Source organism: Corythoichthys intestinalis, chromosome 4 (genome assembly GCF_030265065.1).
Source record: "Corythoichthys intestinalis isolate RoL2023-P3 chromosome 4, ASM3026506v1, whole genome shotgun sequence".
NCBI lineage: Eukaryota > Metazoa > Chordata > Actinopteri > Syngnathiformes > Syngnathidae > Corythoichthys > Corythoichthys intestinalis.
The window spans coordinates 51306130-51318617 of NC_080398.1; the positions used below are offsets into that span (position 1 = coordinate 51306130).

Sequence of the window (12488 nt, forward strand, 5' to 3'; positions counted from 1 at the left end):
ACCGAAAACAAGGGAATTTAACTCGTTTTAGGGAGGTGCCTTTTTGCAGTGTAGGATGACCAGACAACAATATATAAGTGGGCTACATTTACAAAGTTCATGCTTGAAATCAAAAGGTTAACAAACTTGGAAAATCCCACAGCTGTTTCCAAACACGTTAAGTAAAGATACAAAGTCCATAAAAAAATGATACAGATTGCCAGTGATTAGGAAGTATTTAACTATAAATGCCTGAATTTGTAGCAGCATTAAACAGGAGCTTGTCTACAGAGCTGAGCCAGAGAATATTTTGAGTAATTAAGCAACTAAAACAACAGAAGCCTGGAAGATGAAGACCTTCAAATTCACTGTTGCAGTGGTTTTGCTCGCCTTTGTTTTGATAAAGGACAGTTATGCCTGGCCATCGAGTCAAGTATGTGCATGAGCTTAATAAACAATTTTAGCTGTTTTGTCAGAATATTCTTAAGAGATCTTCATTTCACGAATACTGTAGGAGCCGGATGAGAGATATGAAGAACAGGTGGACCATTTTGCTGAAAACAGACACAGAAGGGAGGCGAAAGATTGTCGCTGGTGCTGTGACTGTTGTGCTTTTCAGCCTGGACAGTGTGGTCTCTGCTGCGACTGGTGACTCCAGGAAACTCTACTTCCGTATCCTCATCAATCTGTGTTGCCTCAATAAAATTTGATACACAGTAGAAAGTGTTTTTATTTCTTTATTTATTTTATGTATGCAGCTATACTCATCTCCATGAAAGGTAATTGAACTCACACTGTGATATACGGTATATTTTGAGTTGAACACAAATACTGCAGAATCAAATCACTCACATTTAGGCAAGCAAGAATAGAGTCGGTACTCTGCCTAAAAATTGTGAAATCCTCTGCCAATGTAACAAAAAAAAAAAGGCTTCTCATGACGTCACAAAAGAAGTAGCCTATAAATATCTATGCTCAATTAACCCCCACATAGCTTAAAATACTTGTATTTTAACTAACTGCAAGTGTTTTTTTCTTAATTTCTAATCAAACACATGCTTATTCATTAATTGTAAACATATGAAGTACATGCTAGAACAATATTCCTTATATAATTGCATACACTTGGTATACATTTTCTTGAAACCAGCTAGGTTTAATCTGTAAGCTAGTGTACTTTTCTTGAGATAGCTGAGCACAGTCTGACTGGTGACTCCAGGAAACTACTATTACTTTTATTTTTACGTTATCAATCTTTGTTGTCACAATAAAACTTGATACACAGTTGAAAGTGATGTTTTTTCATTATTATGTTTTTTTTAAAAAAAAATTAAAAATATATTTAAGATTGATTATACACATCTCCATGAAGAAGCAAGTGAACTCACACTGTGATATAAATATGATGTATTTTGAGTTGAACACCACAAATACTGCAGAACCAAATCCCGCACAGTCAGTGTTCTTCCAATGGAACAAAAAAATGGCTTTTCAAGAATTCACAAAAGAAGTATAAATATCTATCCTCGATTAACCCCCAGATACCTTCGAATTAGTGTTTTTAACTAACTGCAAGCGATTTTATCTGATTTTCTAATAAAATACGTGTGATCTACTTAGTCAATATTTTCAAGCATATTAAGTCCATGTTAGAAACATAATCTTGAGATAATGACATGCACTTGGCATTCATTTTTTATTAAGTTAGTTGCACTATAAGCTAGTGTATTTTTCTTCATACAGCTCAGTACATTCTAACTTTAATGTCAGAATTCTGAGAAAAAAGTCAGATTTCTGACTTTAAAGTCAGATGAGAATTCCGACTCTAAATTGAGAACTCTCACTTCACATTCTTATTCACTCACAAAAACAGGTGAGCGATTTTGTCGCTGGTTCTGTAACTGTTGTAGGGAATGGCCTGCGTGTGGATCTGCTGCAAGTGGTGAATCCAGGAATCTAAATTAATAGTAAGTCTTTTTTTTTTATTTAGATGTTTATACTCATGTCCATGAAGGGGTAACAGAACTCACACACAGATATTCTGTATATTTTGTGTTAAACACACACACTGCGGAAGGTCACACCCAAGTAGGCATGCAGGACGAAATTATGAGTACTTAAAAGTAGCAGGAGCAGTACTTTAGGTAGGGGTGTTGGGACAGATGTGAACAAATATCAGACCCCAAGTTTCGAGTCCTTTTCAATGAATGTTTCATCAATGTTTCTTTTTTTTGTCATCTAGGATTTTTTTTCCTTTTTAATTGTTTACCTTTTTTTTAGAAATATATTTTCGGTTTGTTCCATCAAATCAATCTACCAGTCTAATCTATCTAATTTATCTTATCTGTCTACATACACATTCACACCAGTGGTGTTACCAGGATGCCAGGTGTGGGTGGGCATTAGTCTTACCTGGGGGGTAAGCTACAATGCTTAAGTAGCTCGAAATCCAGCGTAGGGCTACTGCACTTTAAAACATGTTTTGTTTTCTCCATGAGATAACTTTTGTTGTGATTTGGTCTAAACAAATAAAATTTGATTTGATTTTGACTTAGAACACATCCATAACTGAACAGTATGGACATGCATGCAGGTGACAATGTTTTTTTTAGGTAACCTATTGTGGTTCCTTGGTTTTATTATTAATATTATTATTATAGTTATTCTTTGTTCTGCAGCCCCTTTGAGCTCAATTTGACCCTGTTAGAATGCTTCAAAATGCACCAAAATCGGCAGGCAGGTCAAGACAGGTGCAATCCTGAATACCGTGTAAAGACAAATTCCCATTACACGCTATGTAGCGCCAAGCGCCCCCTAGGAGTCATTCTTTGATCCGCCGATGCATTCAGCCCTACTTTGACCCACTCAAAATGCTTCTAAACTCACCAAACTCAACAACCAGGTGAACACTGGTGAAAACTTTGATGAAATGTGAAAAAAAAAATCAAAATATACGTGAATGTGTGTAGCGCCCCCTAGGCAAGGCAAGGCAAGGCAAATTTATTCATATAGCACAATTCAACACAAGGCAATTCAAAGTGCTTTACATCACATGAAGATCATAAAAATCACATTTAAATCAATACAACGTAAAAACTAAGACAATCAAAATTGGAAATAAAATTATACATAAAAATAGCATTTAATAACAAATAGAACAAAAATAAATAAATAAAAATAAAACAAAAACTACTACTACTAATAATAATTGAAATCAGCAATGGAGATAAAAAAAAGAGGAATAGAAAGAAAGTAGATTGAAATATATAGACAGCTATGGATATGCAGTGCTAAACAAAAGCGTTTTTAGCCCTGATTTAAAAGCGCTAACAGTTTGAGCATACTTCAGACGTTCAGGTAACTTGTTCCAGAGGTGAGGAGCATAATAACTAAATGCTGCCTCACCCTGCTTGGTTCTTGTTCTTGGAACATGCAGAAGACCGGTTCCAGACGACCTTAGGGGTCTAGCACAGGGGTCTCCAACCCAGTCCTCAAGGCCCACTGTGGGTCCTAGTTTTTGTTCCAGCCGATCCAGCAGAGACAGTTGAACCAATGAGGCTTCTGCTAAAACAAGCCACACCTGACTGCAATCAACTGATTGCACTTGTAAAACACCAGATTGGGGAAAAAGTGTTGTCACCTTGTATGGTAGGAATGAAATCCTGCACCCACAGTGGGCCTTTGTGGAATAGGTTGGGGACCCCTGGTCTAGCAGACCGGTTCCAGACGACCTTAAGGGTCTAGATGTCTCATAGGAATCTAACAAATCAAGCATGTATTTTGGTCCAAGGTCATTAAGTGTTTTGTAGACGAGCAGTAGTATTTTATAGTCTATCCTTTGACTCACTGGAAGCCAGTGTAGCGATTTCAAAACCGGTGTAATGTGGTCCAGCTTCCTTGTATTTGTGAGGACTCTGGCTGCATCATTCTGTACTAGCTGCAGCTTCCTGACTGATTTTTTATCAAGACCCGTAAATATACCGTTGCAATAGTCCAATCTGCTGAAAATGAATGCATGCATAAGTTTTTCCATGTCTTGTTGAGTCAGAAGCCCCTTAATTCTGGTTTTATTTTTTAGGTGGTAATAAGCGGATTTAGTGACAGACTTTAGATGGCTATCAAATTTTAGGTCTGAGTCAATAATTACGCCAAGGTTTCTGACTTGATTTGTAGCTGTAAGTGATATTGAGCTAAGTTGCCTGCTTACCTTTGACCTTTCCTTTTTTGGCCCAAAAATGATCACCTCTGTCTTCTCCACATTTAACTGGAGAAAATTCTGGCACATCCATTCATTGATTTGATGAATGCATTTACTCAGGGAGACTAAGGGACTATAATCATGTGGGGACACAGAAATGTACAGTTGTGTGTCATCTGCATAGGCGTGATAGGAGATGTCATACTGTTCCATTATCTGAGCTAAGGAAAGCATATAGATGTTAAATAAGAGTGGTCCAAGAATTGACCCTTGAGGGACTCCACACGTGAATTTGGTTCGTTCTGACTGATGGTTTCCGATTGACACCAGGAATAAAACAACATTTCATTTCATTTTTTTTTTTTTTTTTTTAGGTGAAAGAGAAAGTAACAACGCAAAGGTTAAAACTTAGAACACATCAGTACTATATGAATGAGATACCATATGCGGTGCCAAGACTGCCGTTTGTACTACATCCAGTTTTCTTTGAGTGGGCAGAGCGGGTCCGTGGGTGGGCACAAAACAAGTCCCACCTGTCCAATTTTGCTATGTTATTTGTTTTTACCTCAAAGAAATTTAGACTTGGTCCGTGCATCTTAGATTTCCAAATCCTGGAGTAAACACAATTGGAAAATGCCACTTAAATTTGATAACAACTGTTCACTTGTCCATAGAAACCAGCAATTTTGCCAAACCAGCAACAACCAACAAATTTGGCGCAGAAACTCACTGCATACAGAGAAACAATTTATTTTAGAATAGAATAGAATAGAATAGAATAGAATAGAATAGAATAGAATAGAATAGAATACAATACAATACAAGAGACTAGACTAGACTAGACTAGACTAGAATAGGCTACACTAGACTGGACTAGACTAGAATAGGCTACACTAGACTAGACTAGACTAGACTAGAATAGAATAGAATAGGCATTGGAATATTGCACGTTAATATTGCATGTAAATAGTATTGCACATAGAATATGTGTGAATAGCAGTGAAGTAGCAGCAGTTGACAGTGCAGGCATTCAATATTGTAAGTTAATATTGCTCGTAAGTAGTATTGCACATAGAATATTGCATGTATGTGAATATTGGACTTTAGGTGATGTGGTATTACATATGGCAGTTCAGGGTGTAGATGGCTCCCCAGTCTGTTTGTTCTTGCTTTTAAAAACCTTTAGCGTCTCCAGAGGGGAACAGTTCAAACAGCTGGAAACCAGGATGTGAGCCGTCCTTGGGGACAGCTCACACCCTCACATCTTTTGATATACTTATGAAGTAATTGCTTGAATGTACTTCCTTTAGCTTTTGATTTATTTTGAAACAAAATTAAGAATAAATAGAATAATTGGATCAATTTGGCTTGTCAGGTGAGTGCCGGAAATATTTTACACAGTGTAGTGGCTTTGGTGTCGTCAAAGATCTGGTAGACAAGGGCGTAGGAACGATGAGGGATACATAAATTGAAGTGCAAACCATGACAGGTGGGGTAAGTCACCAGCACCGGGCAAGACTGGTTGATACCTCTCATGATTAATTTGGCTCAAATACTGAAATTACAAGTAAACAACACAAGGACAGAAAGAGGCAATAACAAATATGGCTGGAAAATCCAGAATCTCTCAATCGATATCAAAATGTGTGTGTGTGTGTGTGTATGTGTTGGGGGGAGGGTGTGAGCGTGATAGTGTTCTCTTTGCTGACATGTTGTCTGCACGATCATTTTAGTCTGAAATTTTTTACAGTTTTCATGGTAGATGATTTTTTTTTTCTAAAGATGCATTCCCATAAACATAAAATGTCATTTGTCAAAGAGGCCAAGAATCATTAACCCTTGTCTGAGCCTTTTTGGCGGGTGTTCACTAGATACATATGGAATCTTCAATGACACATAAGACGACCACAGTGGACAAACTTCATTTATTAAATAATATCAATCTCTTTTCACGGTAATTAACCTCTGTATTTTGGAAAATCCCATTGTTGTTTCCATACATGTAGGTAAAGATACAAAGTCCAATAAAAAAAATAATAAAAGCTACAGATTGCCTTTGATTTGGAAGTATTTAACTATAAATACCTGAATTGGTAGCCCACTTTACAAAAGAGCTTTTCTACAGAGCTAAGCCATAGAACAGTTTGCATCATTAAGCGTCATTTAGCAACTTAAACAACAGAAGCCTGAAAGAAGAAGACCTTCAAATTCTGAGTTGCAGCGTTATTGCTCGCCTTTATTTTGATACTGGACAGTTATGAATGGCCATCAAGTCAAGTAAGTGCATGAACTTAATAAACTTTTTTTTTCTTCAGCTGTTTGTATACAGGTATACAATATACAGGTGGACCATTTTGCCAAAAACAGACAGAGAAGGGAGGCGAAAGATTGTCGCTGGTGCTGTGACTGTTGTGCTTTTCAGCCTGGAGAGTGTGGTCCCTGTTGCACCTTCTGCCCCCCTGAAACTTTACTTCTGTACACTCATCAGTCCATGTTTTCAGTTTTTCACAATAAAATTTGATGCACAGTAGAAAGTGTTTTTATTTATTTACAGTGCCTTGCAAAAGTATTCGGCCCCCTTGAACCTTGCAACCTTTCGCCACATTTAAAGCTTCAAACATAGAGATATAAAATTTTAATTTTTTGTCAAGAATCAACAACAAGTGGGACACAATCGTGAAGTGGAACAACATTTATTGGATAATTTAAACTTTTGTAACAAATAAAAAACTGAAAAGTGGGGCATGCAATATTATTCGGCCCCCTTGCGTTAATACTTTGTAGCGCCACCTTTAGCTCCAATTACAGCTGCAAGTCGCTTCGGGTATGTTTCTATCAGTTTTGCACATCGAGAGACTGACATTCTTGCCCATTCTTCCTTGCAAAACAGCTCGAGATCAGTGAGGTTGGATGGAGAGTGTTTGTGAACAGCAGTCTTCAGCTCTTTCCACAGATTCTCGATTGGATTCAGGTCTGGACTTTGACTTGGCCATTCTAACACCTGGTTACATTTATTTTTGAACCATTCCATTGTAGATTTGGCTTTATGTTTTGGATCATTGTCCTGTTGGAAGATAAATCTCCGTCCCAGTCTCAGGTCTTGTGCAGATACCAACAGGTTTTCTTCCAGAATGTTCCTGTATTTGGCTGCATCCATCTCCCCGTCAATTTTAACCATCTTCCCTGTCCCTGCTGAAGAAAAGCAGGCCCAAACCATGATGCTGCCACCACCATGTTTGACAGTGGGGATGGTGTGTTCAGGGTGATGAGCTGTGTTGCTTTTACGCCAAACATATGGTTTTGCATTGTGGCCAAAAAGTTCAATTTTGGTTTCATCTGACCAGAGCACCTTCTTCCACATGTTTGGTGTGTCTCCCAGGTGGCTTGTGGCAAACTTTAAACGAGACTTTTTATGGATATCTTTGAGAAATGGCTTTCTTCTTGCCACTCTTCCATAAAGGCCAGATTTGTGCAGTGTACGACTGATTGTTGTCCTATGGACAGACTCTCCCACCTCAGCTGTAGATCTCTGCAGTTCATCCAGAGTGATCATGGGCCTCTTGGCTGCATCTTTGATCAGTTTTCTCCTTGTTTGAGAAGAAAGTTTGGAAGGACGGCCAGGTCTTGGTAGATTTGCAGTGGTCTGATGCTCCTTCCATTTCAATATGATGGCTTGCACAGTGATCCTTGAGATGTTTAAAGCTTGGGAAAATTGTTTGTATCCAAATCCAGCTTTAAACTTCTCCACAACAGTATCTTGGACCTGCCTGGTGTGTTCCTTGGTTTTCATAATGCTCTCTGCACTTTAAACAGAACCCTGAGACTATCACAGACAGGTGCATTTATACGGAGACTTGATTACACACAGTAGGATTCTATTTATCATCATCGGTCATTTAGGACAACATTGGATCATTCAGAGATCCTCACTGAACTTCTGGAGTGAGTTTGCTGCACTGAAAGTAAAGGGGCCGAATAATATTGCACACCCCACTTTTCAGTTTTTTATTTGTTAAAAAAGGTTAAATTATCCAATAAATGTTGTTCCACTTCACGATTGTGTCCCACTTGTTGTTGATTCTTGACAAAAAAATTAAATTTCATATCTTTATGTTTGAAGCCTGAAATGTGGCGAAAGGTTGCAAGATTCAAGGGGGGCGAATACTTTTGCAAGGCACTGTAAGTTGTATTTTTTTTTTAGATTTAGATCTATATGTTATACTCATTTCCATGAAGGGTAATTAAACTCACAATGAGGTATATATTTTGGGGTGAGCACAAATACTGCAGAACCAAATCACTCACAAGTGGGCAAGCAAGAATAGAAAGTCGATAATTTACTTAAAAAAAGTGAAATCATCTGCCAATGAAGCAAAAAAAACTTGCTTCTCAAGACTTCACAAAAGAAGTATAAATACAGTATCTATCCTCAATTAACCCCACATACCTTTTTTAGCCAACTGCTAGTGTTTTTTTTCTTAATTCCTAATAAAATACACTCATTAATTTTAAACATACGAAGTACCGTAATTTTCGGACTATAAGCTGCTACTTTTTTCCTCATTTTGAATCATGAGGCTTATAGTCCAAAAGGTCTTCAGCTTGTCCAAAACGCAGCAGCAAGACTTTTAACAGGAACCAATAGAAGAGAGCACATCACCCCTGTGCTCCAGGCCCTTCACTGGCTTCCAGTCGAGTTTAGAATTAAATTTAAAATCCTCCTTCTTACATTTAAGACCATTAATGGGTTGGGGCCATTGTATGTCTCCGATGCTCTGGTTCCATACCGCCCCAACAGAACACTCCGCTCTCAGAATGCAGGTCTACTGGTAGTTCCCAGGGTTTCTAAGAGTACTGTCGGCGCGAGAGCCTTTAGCCACCAAGCCCCTGTTTTATGAAATCAGCTTCCAGCTAATATTAAAGAAGCCGAGACAGTCTGCACATTTAAGATTAGATTAAAAACGTTCCTACTCAACAAACCTTATGGTCAGGCTAGTTGAAGTCGGAGTAGACTCAAAGTTTAGTCTAAGCTGCACTAGAAGCTATAAAGCTGGGGGAAGTACAGTCACTGAGTTCTATCTCCTTTTTTCTCACTCTACCTACCATTTATCTTACTTTATTTCTATTTTCTAAGGTTAGTATCTAGTTGTCTAGTCTCTTAATCACTAGTCACCCGGTGTCCCCTTTCCCTCCTCCCCTCTGGGGAGGGGCTATTTTTCAGCTGCAGCCTCCTGACTGTCCAGACCCCAAGCTGGATGGACGTCCTCGTTGCTACCCCCGTCTCATCTGGCTAGATGGACCTCTTCTTGTTCCTTTACTCCACCGCATTTTTTACGTACTGTAACTTCGCCTGCTAATTCCCATTAGCGGTCCTGGGGCTTACTGCCTATCCGTCCTGGGAGTGGATCTCTCCTGACTGTGGTACTCCCCAAGGTTTCTCGTTTTCTCCCGAAGACTCTGGAGTTTTTGGAGTTTTTCCTTGCCGACATGGAGGGTCTAAGGATGGGGGATACCCAGGACTTAAATTTATTTATTCATCTTTGTTGCTTCGTTTGCTGTTTCTGATTGTGTGTCATATTGCCTCTGCAAAGCCCTTTGAGACAACATTTTTGTGATCTGGGGCTATACAAATAAAATTGAATTGAATTGAATTGAATTGAATTGAATTGAATTGAATTGAATTGAATTGAATTGAATTGAATTGAATTGAATTGAATTGAATTGAATTGAACTGAATTGAATAGAATAGTCCAGTGCGGCTTATTTGTCAATTTAATAGGTTAATAGGTAACACTTTGATAGTGTCGTCATAAGACTGCCATTAGACCATCATAATTATTACATGACACTGTCATTGGTATTAATGAATGCTTATGACAGATGTCATTAAGTGTCATCCGGCAAATAATGTAACCAACTCCATTTATGTCCATTTCAGATCATTTAAACCCATTCAAAAGTGAGATCATTTGCCGGATGGCACAAAATGACATCTGGCAGTGTCATGTGATAAGTATGATTGTTTAATGACAGTCTTGTGGCACCATTGTCAAATAAAGTGTTACCAAATAACATAAATAGCAATTAGTGAAACAACTGGAACAGTAACTGAAGAAATAATAAGCACAGAACATGGATTTTTGTTGTTATTTACATCTGTAGCGCTGCAATGCATGCTAGGAGGCATGCTGTACGACAACAGTGTTGACAGCAGGTGGCAGCAGACGTTGACTGTCTCCCCCAAACGAGCACTGGTGGCCAAATGAAGCTTTCTGAGCATGAAGCTTTGCAGCCAATTGGTTCAAAGCTTTATGGTGGTTCATTTGGTCATATGGCAGTCTTATGATGCCGCTGTCAAATAAAGTGTTACTGGATAGTATATTTTCATGTAAATATACCATAATACAGTGAGGACAGCTGCGGCTTATAGTGCAGTGCGGCTTATCTATGAACAAATGTCGTTTTCGTGTCCAATTTGGTCGGTTGCGGCTTATTGTCAGGTGCTTCTTATAGTCCGAAAATTACGGTACATTCAAGAACCATAATCTTGCTATCATTGCATACTTGGTGTTAATTTTCTTGAAAAGTTTATTCTATAAGCTAGTGTATTTTTCTTAGTATAGCTCAGCACATTCTGACTTTAAATCAGAGTTCTGAGAATTGAGTCAGATTTCTGACTTTAAGGTTGGATGACAATTTTGACTTTAAATTGAGAATTCTCACTGTTCAAAGTTTTAAAACAGGAAAACCCCACTGCTATTTCTAAACAGTCAGGTGGAGATGCAAAGTCCATTAAAAGAAAAACAAAAACAAATACACGCTGCCAGTGATTAGGAAATCTTCCACTATAAATGCCAGTATTTGTTGCACACTTTACTCAAGCCAGTCTACAGAGCTGAGCCAGAGAATATTTTAAGAAACTTGCCAATTAAAACAACACAAGTGTGTAACATGAAGACCTTCACGTTTACAGTTGCAGTCATTTATATGCTCGCCTTTATTTTGATAAAGAACAGCTTTGCCTGGCCATCGACTCAAGTAAGCTTGAACTTTCGTAAGCTGTTAACAAATTTTGTAAGCTGTTTTCTCAAATCATTCTTAACAAATATGCATTTCACGAACAGAAGCAGAATGTGCCAGAAGTGAGAGATGGGGATGTTTTCGAGGCCTTTCAAATGCAATCAGAACAAGAAAAGGTAAGTTGAGCAACAAGCAAGACTAAAATGGAACCGGTAATTTTTAACTATGCTCTTTTAAATTTTTTCTGTAAACAGATGAGCGATTTTGTCAGGGACAGACACAAAAGAGATGAGCGAGATTGTCGCTTGTGCTGTAACTGTTGTAGAATGGGGCCTACATGGTGTGGTCTCTGCTGCGAGTGGTGATTCCAGGAATCTCTACATACGTCTGTGCAGTCATCAATATGTATTGTCACAATTAACCTTGGTATACAGTAGAATTTTTTTTTTTAGATGTTTATACTCATGTCCATGAAGGTGTAACAAAACTCACACACAGATATACTGTATATTTTGTGTTAAACATCACACACACTGTGGACAATCAGACACAAGTAGGCAACCCTTGAAGTAGGGGTGTAGGGACAAATGGCAACAAAAAGACTCCAAGACCTGAGTTTTTATCAATAAATGATTCATCAAAACATTTTTTGTCTCTGGGATTTCTTTTTGTTGACCTTTTTTGATATTTCAAATATGTTTCATTGAATGAATCTACATTTCTGTTTACACACAGTACAGGCCAAATGTTTGGAATAGTGGGCAGGGCAGCTTTAAACCATTCATCAGTGATTGGGCACACAACTGACTTAAAATGTTTGGTAAAAATTGATTTCAATTAGGCAAGCAGTCTCGGGGAATCTCAACAGCAGATTTCAAGAATGCAGTCATACACAGGGTACCCATTTAAAGGACATAAGTTTTCAAAAATTACAATTTCATAATCGTTTCTTAAATAGTATGTTTTAAGGTTTGAAGTACTATGAGTAAAATATTTTTGAATATATTACATTGTTAAAAACATATTTTTTTGTGTCACCCTGTAAATATTGCAGTATACATGTCAATATGTTGCAGCTTACAACAATACTTTCATCAAGAGTTGACATTTTTAATATTGAACATTCAATTTGGATCCGGGCAGCCGCATCATAATGTAAATTAAGATTTTAAAATTATTATTTTGAAATTAGGCTGTAAAAATGAAAAACTACAGTAAAAATTAAAATCTGAACCCTTTCAACACAGATTGTCATGCAGACTTGGTAAATTGGCATTCAAAGCCACATACA

General features: G+C 37.8%; 2 protein-coding genes across 2 annotated transcripts; both read left to right on the forward strand.

Annotated features, from left to right (window-relative positions):
- The first annotated feature begins 231 nt into the window (after nucleotides 1–231).
- On the forward strand, nucleotides 232–702 carry LOC130915447 (hepcidin-like). Its single transcript, XM_057835468.1, is given in 2 exon segments — nucleotides 232–407; nucleotides 456–702. Coding segments are annotated over 2 exon segments (255 nt in total). The 5' UTR covers nucleotides 232–328; the 3' UTR covers nucleotides 632–702.
- A 10339-nt stretch (nucleotides 703–11041) lies between these two features.
- Nucleotides 11042–11842, forward strand: LOC130915022 (hepcidin-like). Its single transcript, XM_057834690.1, has 3 exons — nucleotides 11042–11215; nucleotides 11302–11373; nucleotides 11452–11842. Exons 1-3 carry the CDS (start codon nucleotides 11129–11131, stop codon nucleotides 11560–11562), a joined length of 270 nt encoding a protein of 89 aa, XP_057690673.1. The 5' UTR covers nucleotides 11042–11128; the 3' UTR covers nucleotides 11563–11842.
- Nucleotides 11843–12488: the final 646 nt, after the last annotated feature.